Source organism: Rhinichthys klamathensis, unplaced genomic scaffold (genome assembly GCF_029890125.1).
Source record: "Rhinichthys klamathensis goyatoka isolate OS25496 unplaced genomic scaffold, OSU_Roscu_1.1 h1tg000069l_1, whole genome shotgun sequence".
Classification (NCBI taxonomy): Eukaryota; Metazoa; Chordata; class Actinopteri; order Cypriniformes; family Leuciscidae; genus Rhinichthys; species Rhinichthys klamathensis.
In genome coordinates, this window is record NW_026606612.1 from 1,976,823 (window position 1) to 1,995,169 (window position 18,347).

At 37.1% G+C, this 18,347-nt stretch overlaps 1 protein-coding gene across 1 annotated transcript in view; it reads left to right on the top strand.

Moving 5' to 3' along the window:
• Window positions 1-18,347, top strand: part of fbxo41 (F-box protein 41) — a 66,423-nt gene that overhangs the window by 38,280 nt on the left and 9,796 nt on the right. Inside the window, exons 6-9 of the mRNA XM_056250505.1 lie at window positions 14,042-14,277; window positions 15,706-15,821; window positions 16,917-17,069; window positions 18,185-18,280. Of these exons, the coding sequence (XP_056106480.1) occupies window positions 14,042-14,277; window positions 15,706-15,821; window positions 16,917-17,069; window positions 18,185-18,280 (601 nt within the window). The remainder of the gene's footprint in view (window positions 1-14,041; window positions 14,278-15,705; window positions 15,822-16,916; window positions 17,070-18,184; window positions 18,281-18,347) is intronic.

The following is an 18,347-nucleotide window of genomic DNA, read 5'->3' on the forward strand; positions in this document are numbered from 1 at the left end:
TTAATGCTGAGCGTTTCCCAGTGATATACTGGCATAAATTTGGTTTGACATAGGACATTCGCACATTTAGGGACCGTCTCTAAAGTTACATTCGAAATTGGTATACACGTTTCTAACTTAAATACCATTTGAAAAGAACGACTTACAGTCATAAAACCAACTGTAAAGTGTTCATGTAGGTGTCAGGCTCAGGCATAATGCGCAATTTATTCAAATAGATTGAAGTTTGCTATTGAAGTTAGAAACGTTTAGGCCTATAGGACTTGTTAGTTTAGAGACGGTCCCTAAATGTGCGAATGTCAACCCAATTTTACATTTAGTCTTTTAGCTGGCACTTTTATCCAAAGCGACTAGTTAAACTAACAATATAGAACAACAAAATGAAAGTGCTACTTCCCAGTTTAATCTAATGCAGTACATGTACAATACATACTTTCCAAATAAGGTGCGAGTTTGGTCTTTTATATCACTGTAGTCCATTAAGCTACGTTAAGCGCTTTGTCCTGACGGAATTCGGGGAATCTTTGAGTATGATGATGTATTGAGGGAAACAGATTATAATCCCGTTCACTGTAGAAAAGGCTGATAACATAAGGCTACACAGGGAAAGTAACAATGAATGAAACATAAAAACAGCTTTTGTGCCTTTATCATCTTTTCCGCATATATACTGACCCAGATAATCGTCACAAAAAACATAATGCATGCTGAGTTTTTATGAATGAATGGCTTGCGCTAACTGTTGCTCTGGTCTTCGTCAACAACACGCGCTTGCACCCCCTGCTGGTGTGGTCGACTAACAGCAGATGGAGATTATGCTCGGTAATCTACTGCTTTTCCTGCAGCTCCTGGATGTCAACGTTGAATTTACTGTCGAATTTGAACCACTGAATTTGTGGAAGCGAATTTGCAAAGCGAAATAAAATGGACCGAAAACCGCCTGTTGAATATTATAGGTTGTATTTTTAATCAGTTTGAATATTTGGGAAATGAAATATGAAAGGTGAATATGGATTATTGAAATTTTACTAATGAAAATGTGTTTGAAATGTTTTGATTTGAAATATTCACAGCTTAAATATTCAACCATGCTAAATTTCAGCCTATAAAAATACAAGCCCTAAAAATACAATGCATTAAAATACAAGCAGGGTTAATGCAATGCATATTTTTTTCAAGTAGTACAATTCAACAGGCTTTTTGTTTCAAAAACATTTGGGATTATTTTACTTCCATAAGAAGCATAGTTTCTTGTTTTTATGTGGGCTTAATAAATCCTTATCTTGAGCAAAATAAGCAAGCTGACATTTAGTACAATCTATATCTTTTATTACTATTTGATTCAAATGTAATTTACGTCTCTTAGTTTGTCAAGAGATTTAAAGCACCGTTTTGAGTACGTGCTCTAGTTACGTAAGAATGAGCCTAGCATTGATTCTGGAAATAAGGCAAAATAACTAAGAAAAATGAGAATTAGTCCTCAGATGCCATGTCTGTAATTTATAGCAAAAAAATCTTAACATTATTCAATCTCAAACGGATTAATTAAAAGAGGTTATTACACCACCACCTGCGTGATGTGGTTGAATGACTAATTTGTGACAGGAAAACAGTCGTGACTAGCTAGATGATTTCTTCAAAGATGCATACTATGGTTATTAAGCAGCATGTCGATCGTGTCACCTCTACTTTGTTCAGCTGTGGCAGAAATGTAATTATCAATCTGTAGGGGGCACCAGTAGGCCTGCTCACATCATAATGATCATTTTAAGGGAGTTAATTATAATTATATACAAGTAAGAAGATATTTTATCGTGACTGAAGCCAACATGAAATCCTATATTTGAACCACATCATATGCCATCCATGGCAAAAAATGTCAGCGCCAACCTGAAAAAGTATTTGGAAGTTCTAACTGAGAGTTCAAGGGATGTATTCTGTGAATTTGTTTAAGTACACACTTGTTTTATGTTTAAATAAGGAAATGAATGTAATTAATTAAAAAAATAAATCATTATTTTATATAATTGGTATTATTTTTATATTCTTTTATAAAATATTTTTTACACATTTGGATGTCAGTTCAGTACATATTTTTTATTTAAAAATAGTTATTATTGTGCCATTTGTTTCATTTTTTTATTAATAAGAACAGTTAATAAACATTTAAAAATGTGTTATAATTTCAGAACATTTTTCTCTGGAGCAAACGATGTGGGATCAAGTTGCCTGCATCAATTGATAAAAAACAATAATCTTTTCCCATTCCAATATTTAAAGGGATAGTTCACCCAAAAATGAAAATTCCGTCGTCATTTACTCTCCCTCATGTTGTTCCAAACTTGTATACGTTTCTTTTTTCTGCTGAACACAAAATAAGTTATTTTGAAGAATATGGGTAAGCAAACAGTTGATGGTATGGAGAAGAAATACTATGGAAGTCAATGGGGCCCATCGACTGTTTGGTTTCCGAAATTCTTCAAAATATCTTTTTTTGTGTTCAACAGAAGAAAAAAAAACTCATACTGGTTTGGATCAACTTGAGGGTGAGTAAATAATGACAGAATTTTCATTTTTGGGTGAACTATACCTTTAAGTGCAGACTCGTTTAGAGTTTAAATGCGGATATTAATGTATTTTAAAAGAATATATTTTATATTCATTTATATATTTTTCATTATTTGATGGATCATTTTATAAAATATTTGTATACAAATAAATGTTTAATAGTAGTATAATTTATAATTATATAATTTATAATTATGCTGTGTTCTTATTTTAAAAAAAAGAATATTGTTGCATTTGTATATGGATTGGGATGAAGTTGCCTGCATCCCCTAATAAAGTCATATTTTCCCATCCCACCATTTAAGCGCAGACTTGTTTAGAGATTAAATGCCATTAAAAAACACCTGTTTGTTAATTAGGTGTTCAAGCACGAAGTGCTGAAAACCTATTGTATCTGTACTGATTTTTATTATTAGGTGTTCAAGCACGAAGTGCTGAAAACCTATTGTAATTGTAAGGATTTTTATTATTATTATTATTATTTTCCCCTAAAACGCATCGTGCAGCCCAAACCGTAAATGCTGGAGCTCTGAAACTTTGCCAGTAGGTAGTACAAAAATCGAGGAGAGGTTATCAAATTATGAGCCCGATTGGCCCATAGGTGGCGCTATAGCGCAAAAAACAAAAAAATGGTACTATTTTCCTTAAATCTCAATAACCCTTTGTCCCAGCCTCAAGTGTCTTATATCATTGGAATCCTTGGCTCAAGCCGAACAAAAAAGGCCTCAAGGATTTCATTTCCGGTATGCAAATTTTTTCGCTATTTCCGGTTTTATCCAAAACCTACTTTTGCGAACTAGTCCTAGGTTTTTTGCCCGATCAGAACCAAACCAGTGCAGAAATGTTCTCTGGAGTCTGAATATCAATAATTATTGAAAAAAAGTTGAAATTTCGATTCACTGTCACTAAGGGGCGTCAAAACGTTCGCAGGAGGCGGAGCCTATTTTACTAAAATGGCTATAACTCGTGAACGAAATGAGATATTTTTACCAAACTCGGTACAGCTATGTAAGAGCTCAATTTGAGGTCACAGTAAAAAAATCGCGACGATCAAACACTAGGTGGCGCTATAACATTAAAAAAACATAAAAGGGGGTGTGGCCACCTGACCGTTAGTCCGATTGACTCGAAATTTGGTATGCAGTGTCTTGGTCCAAGGTACCATGTATGTATAAAAGGATATTGGCGTATCTCAAAAAACATGGCCACCATCGACCAATGAAATTTAAGCACCTATGAGACAAGGTTAACGAAGGCCAATCGGAACGAAACTCGATGGGCATGTTCATCTCATGGCCCAAGAGGTCTGTAAGAGTTTTGAAAGAAATCGGCCACTAGTTGGCGCTAACGAGTTTTACGGCTCTGTAATCACGTGGTGTTGCACACATCCCCCCAAAATGCATATCATTTGATAGATCTCCTCATGGTGAACAACTTTGCCTCTAGAACCATTGCTGTCAATCAAATCGTTCATTAAATATTTACGAATATGTTAAAAACCTACTTTTGCGAACTAGTCCCTGGTTTTTTGCCCGATCGGAACCAGACCAGTGTAGGACAATTCTCTGGACTCTCTAGATCAATAATTATTGAAAAAAAGTTGAAATTTGCCATTTGGTTTATTATAACAGGATCATTTATAAAAAGGGGCGTGTCAAAACACACTCAAAAGCCTATAAATCATAAATAAAAACTCAGAACTTCACAAAAATTGATGAGCATATGTGTCATACCATGGTGAGGAAGCATGCAAAGTTTCATGGAGATCGGACCATAGGTGGCGCTATAACTGTTAAAAAGCTTTAAAACCATATATTTCCTATGGTAAATTGCCTGTATTGGCTGTAAATGGTGTTTTCCATCTATTATGTCAGTGGTTAAATGTATGCTAAATAAAATTAATGTCTTAAATGCTTATGTGTTTAACGGCCTTAAAGGCCTTAACTGCTTGAACACCGCTAAATGCTGCTTGCAGCTTTAATTAGGTGTTCAAGCACGAAGTGCTGAAAACCTATTGTATTTGTACTGATTTTTATTATTATTATTATTATTATTATTATTATTCTCCTGTAAAACGCATCGTGCAGCCCAAACCGTAAGTGCTGGAGAGTTGAAACTTTGTCAGATGGTAGTACAAAAATCGAGGAGAGGTTATCAAATTATGAGCCCGATTGGCCCATAGGTGGCGCTATAGCGATCAATTGCGCGAAACTGCTCATAACTCCTAAACCGTAAGTCGTAGACTCAAGTGTCTTATATCATTGGAAAGCTGGAGGCCTGAAGTAAAAAACGTATATCTCCGATTTCATTTCCGGTATGCAAATTTTTCCGCCATTTTGAATTTTGTCAAAAACCTAATTTTGCGAACTAGTCCCTGGTTTTTCGCCCGATCAAAATAAAAAAAATGCATACATGTTCTCTGGAGTCTGAATATCAATAATTATTGAAAAAAAGTTGAATTTTCGATTCACGGTCGCTAGGGGGAGTAAAATGATCGTTGTGGGAGGAGCCTATTTTACTAAAATGGCTATAACTCGAAAAGTAAATGAGATATCTTCATCAAACTCAAGAGACATGTGTATGAGGACAGTCTGAGGTCACAGTAAAAAGATCGCGACGATCGAACACTAGTTGGCGCTATAACATTAAAAAAACATAAAAAGGGCTATGACCACCTGACCGTTAGTCCGATTGACTTGAAAATTGGTATGCAGTGTCTTGGTCCAAGGCCCCATGTATGTGTATGAGGAAATTGGCGTAACTCAAAAAACATGGCCGCCATTGGCCAATGAATTTGAGCACCTATGAGACGAGGTTAACGAAGGCCGATCGGAACGAAACTCGATGGGCATGTTCGACTCATGGCCCAAGAGGTCTGTAAGAGTTTTGAAAGAAATCGGCCACTAGTTGGAGCTAACGAGTTTTACGGCTCTGTAATCACGTGGTGTTGCACACATCCCCACAATATGCATATCATTTGATAGATCTCCTCATGCTAAACAACTTTGCCTCTAGAACCATTGCTGTCAATCAAATCGTTCATTAAATATTCACGAATATGTTAAAAACCTACTTTTGCGAACTAGTCCCTGGTTTTTCGCCCGATCGGAACCAAACCAGTCTAGGTCAATTCTCTGGACTCTCTAGATCAATAATTATCGAAAAAAAGTTGAACTTTTGCATTTTTCGTATGGCTATAATAGGGTCATTTAGAAAAGGGGCGTGTCAAAATACACTCAAAAGCCTATAAATCATAAATAAAAACTCAGAACTTGACAAAAATTGATGAGCATATGTGTCATACCATGGTGAAGAAGCATGCAAAGTTTCATGGAGATCGGACAATAGGTGGCGCTATAACTGTTGAAAAGCTTTAAAACCATGCATTTCCTATGGTCAATTGCCTGTATTGGCTGTAAATGGCCTTTTCCATCTATGATTGTAAAATTGTCATATCTTAATGTTTAAAACCAGTGCAGTACAATTATCTGGACTCTCTAGATCAATAATTATCAGAAAAGGTATAATTTCTTCATTTGAATGGCTATAATAGTGTAAATTGGATGGCTATAAGATTTTGGATGGCTATAACAGCCAATAAGTGGTATTTTACTGCCCCCTGCTGTCATTTCATCATACTACTCCCTAATATTGTTATATATAATTGAAATGTAGACTTTATTAAATCATTATTTTAACATTTACAATCACATTTTGTCCAAATTCATCTATTGGAGTATTATGGACTGCATTTATTTATTTTATTTATTACTATTTACAATTGTGTCACAGGAAGGCTGAAAACGAAAGTATAACGTTGGGCCACGCCCCCCAAGTACAAATTCACTCATAACTCGAAAACAGAAAGTCTCTGCACGCTCAAATTTTGATGGTAAGGTTCTCTCGGGGTTCTTGATCCAAATCTATCGTCGCGGGGCTCGGGAACGCCCCCCGCGACGAATTCTTAGTTAATGTTAACTAATGTAGTTAACATTAACTAAGAATGAACAATACTCCTTCAGCTTGTTAATCTTTGTTAATGTTAATTTCAACATTTACAAATACTTTATTAAAATCTTGTTAACATTAGTTAATGCACTGTGAACTAACCTGAACTAACAATGAACAGCTGGATTTGTATTAACTAATGTTAACAAAGATGAACAAAAACAGTAACAAATGTATTGCTCATGGTTCATGTTAATTAATACATTAACTACTGTTTAATAAATGAACCTTATTGTAAAGTGTTACCGACATTTTTAATCTTTGTTATCAGCTTTCAGCATTGGCTAACAAACAAACGCTTAAAGCTATTTTTTTATTATTTTAAATATAGTTTTATATTATTACATCACAAAGAAATATGTTAAATGCATGCTTATACACCATTAAAAGAGATTTTCACAATAACATATCCCGTGTGTGTGTGTGTAAGCATATGTCTACATATGAATGGAAAAGCACTTGTGTGACCAGCAGAGGGCAGTAGAAGACCACTTATTGGCTCACTTTCATTTTGACACACTTGATTAGGGATGGGAATTGATAAGAATTTAACGATTCCGATTCCATTATCGATATTGCTTATCGATTCGATTCCTTATCGATTCTCTTATCGATTCTCATTGGGTGAGGGAATAAGTACAAATTTGTTTGTTTGTATTAACTTATTGAACTTATAACTTATTTTGTTTGTTAATTATCATTAACTCGCTGACACAGCACAGAGTATTAGGGGTGTGAACCTACAATGGTCTCACGGTTCGGTTCGATTCCGATTATCATGTCATCGATTCAGTTCAATTTGATATCTCGATGCATTACATGCACTGCATCCTCAATTTTACTTCAAAAGTGATGTGTGTGTGTGTGTGCGTGCGCGTGTTCACCCGTTCGTGAAGTCGCAGTGACAGAAACAGTGACATTCCAGTTTAAGTTTCATGGGACTAAAGTCTGTTCATGATGTGTGGCCAAATGTTTCTGCATATTGGAGGTCCCCCCCCCCCCCCCCCCCTTTGACGAAATGGAAATTTTACAGGTGTTGCAGCAAGTGACCATATTGTTATGAGGCGCCGTCATACTCTCATTGAGCATGTGCGCGAGTTTGAGTGTGTGTGTGCTCGCGTCTCATATGAGTATGTGTGTGGAGAGTTTGTGTGTGCGCGCGCGTCTCATATGAGTTTGTGTGTGCGCGCGCGCGTCTCATATGAGTATGTGCGTGCAGAGTTTGTGTGTGCGCGCGCGCGTCTCATATGAGTATGTGCGTGCAGAGTTTGTGTGTGCGCGCGCGTCTCATATGAGTTTGTGTGTGCGCGCGCGCGTCTCATATGAGTATGTGCCTGGAGAGTTTCGCGCATCTCGTGTGTGTAGAGTTTGCATGTATGCGTGAGCGACTTTAGGTGTGTCGCTGTGCATTTCATATGTATTTGTTTGAGCATTCAGCAGTATACATGTATGTTTGACTACTTAGTATACGTGTATATGCAAGTGTTTCATATATGTGTGCGTGAATGAAGTTTGATTTAAGCCCTAGACGGCACCTCATATATTGTCGTCTTTTCGCGTGAAATATAACCAAACGAGCGCTTCTGCCTCGATGTTATGTTTGATGCGTTCTGAATCAAAATAACGCAGCGCGTGTGTGACGTCATGACACATTTGCAACGAGCGGAACCGATAAGCGGAATCGTTAAGCAGGCATACTAACGGTTCCAGGGAATTGGTTAACTGGGCACCGGTTCTGAAGAAGAAAATTAATATAAAATAGTACTGCAAAAAAACAGTTTACTGTAGTGTAAAGCTATTCTATTGCTGTTATATATTTATTGTCCAACATTTACATTTTAGTACAATTACATTTATTTGCTGAATTCGTTTATTTCATTGGACTTATTTTTGTATGTAAGGTTATGTGTACCTCCTGGGAAACGGTCTAACGTTATAACTTTATGAACTTACATCACTTTATTCTTCTTACCTGTCACACTTAATGTAGAGATTAATATAATTAATTAAATCCTTGAACTTCCCTGTCTCTGTGGGGGAAAAGCCTAGTAGCAACTTCTTTTTAACGGATATAACGTTAACTGTTGTGAATTAAAATAATCACCTAATTATTTCAACCTAAAAATGACCTCTGCACTGGACTAAATATATGTATAATATATGACTGCCGAGTCGCTTTCACCCCAAAATGGCGGACGCGTAGGGCTGCTGCTGGGCGCTGGTGTTGCAATGGAACGTTCTTTTGGCTTTCACTTCTTGTCAATATACGTTCTTTGCCTGAACTAACAATGAACAGCTGGATTTGTATTAACTAACGTTAACACTAGAAGTGCCAGAATTCCATAACTACTAGAACTGCCACAAGCGGTCATTTTGACCGTTAGATTGCAAACTCTATATCTTTAATGATAAATACCCAATTGAGAGATTAATGCATTTGTTGTGTTAGGATATCTTTTAAAAACAAAACAACACCAAACTGTACATTTAAAAAAGTTTAATTATACATTTATAAATAATAATATCAGTAGCCCGTAATTATCGCATAGGGCCTATTCACAACAGAGCTATATTTCCATATCCCTTCAACATAACTCAGAACAAGATAATAACAACTAAAAGTATCTTATATAGATATTCTTTTGACAGTGAGAGAGACAATGTCACGGTTTATGAATTCGCTGTCTCCTTTCTCGTCTTGTTGTGTGTGTGTGTGCGTGGTCGCTGATCAATGCAGCTGATCAGCACGTGCGCTCTGATCAAGGCGCCAGCTGCAACTGATCAGCGATTCGACCCTTTTCAGTGTTACTGTTCTCGCCTAGGGTGTTTCTCAAAACCAAGAATGCAAAGAACAGACTTGTGTTCTTGGGGAGAACGCTCTTGCTAGTTGTTCTTGGAAGAATGAACTCACAAGGTGACGAGCACACAGAACGCTGCTGACAGTTTGAGACGATGTGTTCTTGCTGGTATTGCGCAATAATACCCCCGCACAGACGCCGTCTGCAGTACCCAAACATAACGAGAATTATTGACGATAACAGCCAGGCTGCAATGGTCTCTTGGCTGTGGGGAAAAACGAGTCTGTGAGCAAACTGGCCGGTTGGCTCGATAGCTAACGTTACACCCGCAGGCGCTTATGGAGATTCTCACTTCCGAAAACGTTTGAGCACATTTTCGATTAGCCATACATTTTCGTAAAATGCCAATATTTGAAATCTACACAGTTGATTTCTCGCATCAAATGTTCTCAGAAGTGAATTTAGTGATGAAATAGTGTACGTAATTGTAGAAAAACGAAATACTGTATTGACCTGCCTCTCCTTCCTCGAATGCCGAATTGAATGCTGGGATATTTCTCCCGTCAAGTTCACACAAGTTACCAGCCGATGCATCCTCGGTAAAATGGGCGTGTCAAGAACACATCCGGGATTTTTAACTGTTCTTGCCAAAATGCAAACTTGTGTATTGGGACAGTACTTGGGCCACAAAAGATGACGTTTCACAAGAACACAAGGACACAAGTACAGACAAGAACACAGATTGAGAAAGGCCCTTTGTCAGATCGTTGTGGATTTTTCCTGCGTGTTTGTTCCCTGCCTGTATCCGTTTTCCGTGTGTCATCCCGTGTTCAGCACTCCTGGTTCAGCACTCACTCCAGTGTCCCTGTGCTGCCAAGGGCTTCATACCGGACATTTGCACACCTTAACTCTCCCAGCATCTGACCAGCTCTCAATAAACATATCTGTCATTTTGCAATTGAATCTTCTGATTATTTCCTAATAGACAAAGGTCAACCGCGAGAAATGTAACAAAAGAATACCGCAAAATTCAGTGCGGTCAATATGACCGTCTATGGCCGAAATAGGTAAATATGTTAATTTGTTTGTTTGCCTTATGTGTAATTTATATTAAAAACATTTTAAATGAAAATACAGACACTTTTAGGAAAAGTCAGGTACCAGCAGGATTTTTTTTTTTTTTCAACAAAGTTATTGCAGATATAAAATTCAAAACGGTCAAAATGACCGTCGTGGCCGTTCTAGTGTTAACAAAGATGAACAAAAACAGTAACAAATGTATTGCTCATGGTTAGTTCATGTTAATTAATACATTAACTAATGTTTAATAAATGAACCTTATTGTAAAGTGTTACCGACATTTTTAATCTTTTTTATCAGCTTTCAGCATTGGCTAACAAACAAACGCTTAAAGCTATTTTTTTATTAGTTTTAATATAGTTTTATATTATTACATCACAAAGAAATATGTGAAATGCATGCTTATACACCATTAAAAGAGATTTTCACAATAACATATCCCATGTGTGTGTGTGTGTGTGTGTAAGCACATGTCTGCATATGAATGCAAAAGCACTTGTGAAAACACTTTATTAATAAGTAGAGTGACCAGCAGAGGGCAGTAGAAGACCACTTATTGGCTCACTTTCATTTTGACACACTTGATTTTCACCAGTATTCTGCACTAAAGCAAACCAGTTTTTCCATGTTAACTATTATAACACAATCATATTTTGTCAAAGTTTATCACTTCATTTTTATTGACACTTCACATTAATGCAGCAATATGGTGCCTCATGGTAAATCACGATAGAAACATGGTAAATCATTGTAAACAATACTATTACATGGTGTATCATGGCAAATCATGCTACAATCCTGCGGTAAATCATTCTAGAATGTGGTATATCATGGTAAATCATCCTATAACATGGTAAATCATGCTAGAATCATATTAAATCATACTAGAATACGTTCAATTGTGGTAAATCATGCTAGAACAGGATAAATCATGGTGAATCATACTAGAACTTGGTATATCATGGTAAACTATGGTAAATCATGCTAGATTCATGGTAAATCATACTGGAACATTGTAAATAATGAAAAATCACACTGAAATGGGGTATATCATGGTAAATCATGCTAAAACATGGTCTATTCTATCTATGATCTCAGTGGTTAAATGCTTGCTACATACAACTTAATGTCTTCTAATGCTTTTGTGCTCAACGGCGTTAAAGGCCTTAACTGCTTGAACACCGCTAAATGCTGCTTGCAGCTTTAATTTTTATTATTATTCTTCCGCCGTAAAACGCATCGTGCAGCCCAAACCGTAAATGCTAGAGACTTGAAACTTTGTCAGATGGTAGTACAAAAATCGAGGAGAGCTTATCAAATTATGAGCCCGATTGGCCTATAGGTGGCGCTATAGCAACCAATTGCGCAAAACTGCTCATAACTCCTAGACCGTAAGTCGTAGACTCAAGTGTCTTATATCATTGGAAAGCTGGACTCCTGACTTAAAAAACGTATATCTCCGATTTCATTTGCGTCATGATAAATTTTCCGCCATTTTGAATTTTGTCAAAAAACGACTTTTGCAAACTAGTCCCTGATTTTTTGCCCGATCGGAACCAAACCAGTGCACAAATGTTCTGTGGAGTCTGAACATAAATTATAATCGAAAAAAAGTTGAAATTTCGATTTCCGGTCGCTAGGGGGCGCAAAAATAACGTTGTGGGAGGAGCCTATTTTTCTAAAATGGCTATAACTCCAGAAGTAAATTAGATAGGCTCACCAAACTTGGTACACGTGTGCATGAGTTCAATCTGAGGTCACAGTAAAAAAATCGCGATGATCGAACACTAGGTGGCGCTATAACATGAAAAAAACATATAAAGGACTGACCGTTAGTTCGATTGACTTGAAAATTGGTATGCAGTGTCTTGGTCCAAGGCCCCATGTATGTCTATGAGGACATTGACGTATCTCAAAAAACATGGCCGCCATTGACCAATGAATTTGAGACGAGGTTAACAGAGGCCAATCGGAACGAAACTCGATGGGCATGTTCGACTCATGGCCTAAGAGGTCTGTAAGAGTTTTGAAAGAAATCGCCCACTAGTTGGCGCTAACGAGTTTTACGGCTCTGTAATCACGTGGTGTTGTACACATCCCCCCAAAATGCATATCATTTGATAGATCTCCTCATGGTGAACAACTTTGCCTCTAGAATCATTGCTGTCAATCAAATTGTTCATTAAATATTCACGAATATGTTAAAAACCTACTTTTGCGAACTAGTCCCTGGTTTTTCGCCCGATCAAAACCAGACCAGTCTAGGACAATTCTCTGGACTCTCTAGATCAATAATTATCAAAAAAAAGTTGAACTTTGCCCTTTGGTTCACTGTAACAGGGTCATTTAGAAAAGGGGCGTGTCAAAATACACTCAAAAGCCTATAAATCATAAATGAAAACTCAGAACTTGACAAAAATTGATGAGCATATGTGACATAACATCATTAACAAGCATGCAAAGTTTTATGGAGATTGGACCATAGGTGGCGCTATAACTGTTAAAAAGCTTTAAAACTATATATTTCCTATGGTAAATTGCCTGTATTGGCTTTAAATGGTGTTTTCCATCTATTATGTCAGTGGTTAAATGTATGCTTAATAAAACTTAATGTCTTTTGATGCTTTTGTGCTTAACGGCCTTAAAGGCCTTAACTGCTTGAACACCGCTAAATGCTGCTTGCAGCTTTAATTATTATTTTATATTTGTATTATTTAATGGATTATTTCTTCTTCTTTTTTACACATTTAGATGAACACATTTTAAATACTAATATAATGTAGTACCCTTTATTCCACTAACTCTATGTTATTCATTTTGTTAATTAAAAATTAAAAACTGTAATAATTTCAGAAATCAAGACATTTTTCTCTGCAGCAAACAATGTGGGATGAACTTGCCTGCATCCACTGATCCAGAGTCATCTTTTCCCATCTTACTGCTAGTTGATGTTTGGGTTTTGGACCAGCAGTCATGGTTAGTTTATCCCAAGAGAATCCTCCATTGCTAGCCTTTGTATTTAACTGTATGCATTCAGTACACATCAAACCCATGCCACGGCCAGGAGAAGGTCAAGCTCCATTCTGTTAGCACCATTAGATTTGAGAGCCTCTTTGAGTCAGAACTTCTGGCAGATTTTTGCTTTATAGATTCCGAGTGTCTTAAACATGTAGGCGAAAGCTGCCAAAACCCGTTTCTTCAATCTCAATCTCGTTAGATTTTCAATAAATTGTGGATGACTCAGGAGACCTGAGTCTGTCGAACTGGAGCTGTGAGATAGAAATGGCCTGCTGATGGTATGATTTTGGAAGATGTTCAGAACCTGTGGGAGGCATTGAGACAAGTGAACAGAGGCTCATAACTGTCCTTTTTATTTGACTGTGGCGCCACCATATGGACATACATGGAGCCAGTTAAATTCACCCCAAAATGAAAAAATATATATATATTTTTCCTATTCTTATGTGTTATGAAAACCATGTGATTTTCTAATTGCTAAATGTCTGCTCTTTATATGCAGGGAAGCTGAATGGTGACTACAGCTGTCAAGCAAGTCTTCCTTGATCTCTTATTCTTCCTGTCACCAGGTCGTTCTGAAGGGGGATACAAGCATTGCCGCCATGAGAAAAGCCCCTCTAAATTCAACGAGGTGATCAGTCCTGAGGTGCTGAAGATGCGTGCCGCTCTCTTCTGTATCTTTACCTACCTGGATACGAAGACACTCCTGCGGGCGGCCGAGGTGTGCCGGGATTGGAAGTTTGTGGCTCGTCACCCAGCGGTTTGGACCAGAGTTCTGCTGGAGAACGCTCGCATCTCCTCAAAGGTTTTTAACACCATTCACACTAACATGCTTACAGTAGTGCTCCTGTTACATTTGGGCACTGACCGCCCACTTTTTTTAGGAGCCTGAATATATAATATATAAAGTATATATTTCTTATTTATTTTCTTTGTGGCCATTTCAGAAAATTCTTCAATAAAGATATCTAAGCCTTGAGCCAAACCAATCAGCTCTGACAACATTACAGCATTATAATGGAATTGGATTCAAATTGATCAACTGCTAATGAATGAATGAACTATTAATTAATTTTCACTGTGAATGTTGAAATGAAATCTGTCTAGATTTCCCTTTTTCAATGTTGTTTTTCTTCTTCTGTATATTATGCTCTAACACTATTACATGGCATTAAAACATGCATTTAATTCCTAAACTTCTTGTGAAAAATGTATGTTATATTATTACTTATAATAACCTTGGAGCTAATGGTAAGTCTGTCTTAAATGTTTAAGACATTATTGTTAAAATAACTTAATCTATTTTGCAGAAATGCTTTTGGATTAAGCCATCAGTAGACTAACAACTTCAAAGTAAAAGGGTCCTTCCTAAAATACAGCAGTACATTTTGAACTAATTGTTAACTAAATAAAAATAATAATATGGTTGTGCTGTATTTTAGTTAAAAAAGTAAAGTTTTAAAGGAAGAAAAGAACTATAGATGGCCATTGCTCAGTAAAGGATTGAGAGTTAGCTGACGCAAGGGTTTCCATGTGAAGTTAATTCAGGAATGTCATTAAGGAACTGGCTTTTTTGTAAAAGGAATATTAAAAAAATATTTAATAGTATAGAAAGATATTAGGGGCACAGGGAATTTTTTTTTATAGATTTAATAGAAAATCTATAAATAGTTTTTTTTACACATTTAGCTAAAAATATTCATCTTTATATACACTGAACAAAATTAAAACGCAAAACTTTAGTTTTTGCCCCCATTTTTCATAATCGAAGACTTTTTCTATGTACATAAAAGGCCTATTTCTCTCAAATATTGTTCACAAATCTGTCTAAATCTGTGTAAGTGAGCACTTCTCATTTGCCTAGATAATCCATCCACCTCACAGGTGTGGCATATCAAGATGCTGATTAGACAGCATGATTATTGCACAGGTGTGCCTTAGGCTAGCCACAATAAAAGGCCACTCTAAAATGTGCAGTTTTACTGTATAAAAAAAAACGTTGTTGATTGTGGCCTGTGGAATGTTGTTCCACTCCTCTTCAATGGCTGTGCGAAGTTGCTGGATATTGGCAGGACCTGGAACACGCTGTCGTATACGCCGATGTGATGTGCACCTTGAATGTGATGTATAACAGCGTAGCATAAATGATCTGCTGCCCACGTATTTTGTGACTGCTGAAAGTCCTGAAAAAGGCCAAGCTCTCTAACTCTTGTCTCTCACTATGTTTGTTTAGTTCTTGTGCACTGTGTCTCAGTGGTGCACACAGACGCATTCCCTCATCCTCCAGAACCTCAAACCCCGGCAGAGGGGGAAAAAGGAAACAAAGGAGGAATATCTGAAGAGCACACGGTAACACGGTCTCCCTCTGCGCCTGCTGTTTACTGTACCATACTGACCCTGCTGTTTGTGTGGCTACTGCCTTCCCACAGCTCCACACCTCCTCTTTATTACCTTCTGCACTCTTCCCTGATCCTCTCATCACTCTTTCACACCAAACAGATACACACTCACTCGCTCACACAGTCTGACACTTGTGAAGTGCTTGTTCAGAGATCCAGCGTGAGAAGGGAACAGAATGAGCTGCCTGTTAATTGTTCTGCTAAACCACCTCAACCAGAGTGCCAGTCGAAAACCTCATGAAAGAAAATCGTCCGAATTTGAATATTTGGTGGATTGAAAGGGTTAGTTCACCCAAAAAATGGAAATTCTGTCATAAGTGTCATTATTTACTCACCCTCATGTCCTTTCAAACCCGTCTTTCGTAACCCTTAACCTGATTTTCGTTCATCTTTGGAACACAAATAAAGATATTTGAATGAAATCTGAGAGACCTTCTGTTTATATTCGCTGATCAATGTTAATATTTGAATAAAAGCTTAAATCATGTAAAGCGATTGTGTCTCATCAGAAAATTTGGACTAAACCCCTCAGTTTATATGGATTAGTTTTACGATCTCTTTATGAACTTTTTGAAGCGTCAAAGTGGTAGTTGTGTAGACTGGCAATGGAGGGACAGAAATCTCTCAGAATTAATTCAAATATCTTCATTAGTGTTCTGAAGATGAACTAAAGTTTTGCGGGTTTGTAATGACATGAGGGGGAGTAAATAATGACAGAATTTTCATTTGCTCCTCATCCGCTCACGCGGGTCGCCAGATTGAGGACACTTGACAGAAACGAGCGTAATTGACAATGGAAAGTCTTGCAGTATAAGTTGATCAGCTAATGTAAAGCAGGAAGACTGTTTTTGATGTTAAAATATCCTATACGAGACAAACCATTCATAAAACATTTGTTAACAGCCGTCAAATGAAAGATAATAATAATTATTGCGGCAAATGGCACCCCAGGATAATAAAATCAGGACTGTCTTAACTTTATTAGGACGTCTGGTGACTGTAGTCATGAACTGAAGTATTAATAGATTCTTTCTTTTTTGTTTAGTGGCTGTCTTGAGGAGGGTTTGGAGGCTTTGTTGAAAGCTACCGGCAGTAATCTGCTCATCCTGAAGGTGTCTCATTGTCCAAATCTGTTGACTGATCGCTCTCTGTGGTTGGCGAGCTGTTATTGCAGGGCACTACAGGCTGTCACATACAGGTTGGTCCACAAGGGAGCACTGTTTAGTATACCACCACATATCCTTTTAGTGTACAAATTTAACTGTATAAATGACCACTGTACATAGGAGACACATTTACTACATAGGCCCACCTGTAATGAAAAATTCAAATATTTATTTTGTTATTCATTAGAGTCTATTGTTATTATAGTTATTCAGTAATCAGCATAATCATATCATGGCTGTCGTTAATTGGATGATGTATTAAGGATGCAAAAATTCTTTTATTTTGCAATGACCTGTAGACTTCACTTGCATATAATTGAGCTTAACTAAGGGCATAAGGTCACAACAATGAGTTTTCTCTTATACGATACTCACTTTTGTACAGAACCCCTAAAGGGATATGGTGATCTTAAAACAAATAGATGGGAGGAACAATTATATTTCAATGCTTTTGTGTTCTTGAACTAAGCAACCAAATACATGAATTAACATGTTTATTTTTACTCTGACCTGTACTGCCCTTGGAGATAATTAAAAAAGTTTTCTGGCTAACATATGTACGACTTTTATAAGCACACACACAGTCAAAACCACAAAAGTACATGGGGGGACATGGTGATAGGACAAAAATATGAGATGGGAGGAAAAATGGTATTTCAATTTGCTCACAAAATGTTTGGGTTCTCTCGCAAAAGTATTGCGTTCCTCCAACAAACTTTTGCATTTGCTCACAAAAAAAATAGTGTTCACTTGCAAAGCATTTGTATTCTCTCACTTGCAGAAGCACTGAAATATAGCTTTTCCTCCCACCTCATATTATTTCCATCACAGAAGTTTTGTGGGTGAATGCGGAGTTTCTCGAGGAACACCGTAGTTTTGTGAGCAAACATAAATGCATTGAAATCGAAATTTTCCGTGCATCTCATATTTTTTTCTCCCCGTACTTTCGTGGTTTTGACTTCGAGCCAATAAAATTCATACATATATTAGCCAGAAAGCTTTTATAATTATCTCCAAAGGGCAGTGCAGGCAAGAGTAGAAATAAACATGTTAATTAATGTATTTGGTTGCTTAGTTCCTGTTGGCAGGTCAAAACAGGCTTTGCATAGGCAGAGAGAAAAAAACTCAGATATTGCTGATGTTTTAGGAGTGCGACTGACCCTGTTGGACAGGAGGTTATCTGGGCATTAGGAGCTGGTTGCAGAGACATCATCTCACTACAGGTGGCGCCTTTGCATCCATGGTAAGATCGAAATGCACCGTAATTTGTTTCAAAGAAATTTGTAGATTTTTGTTACAAGTAGTTGTTC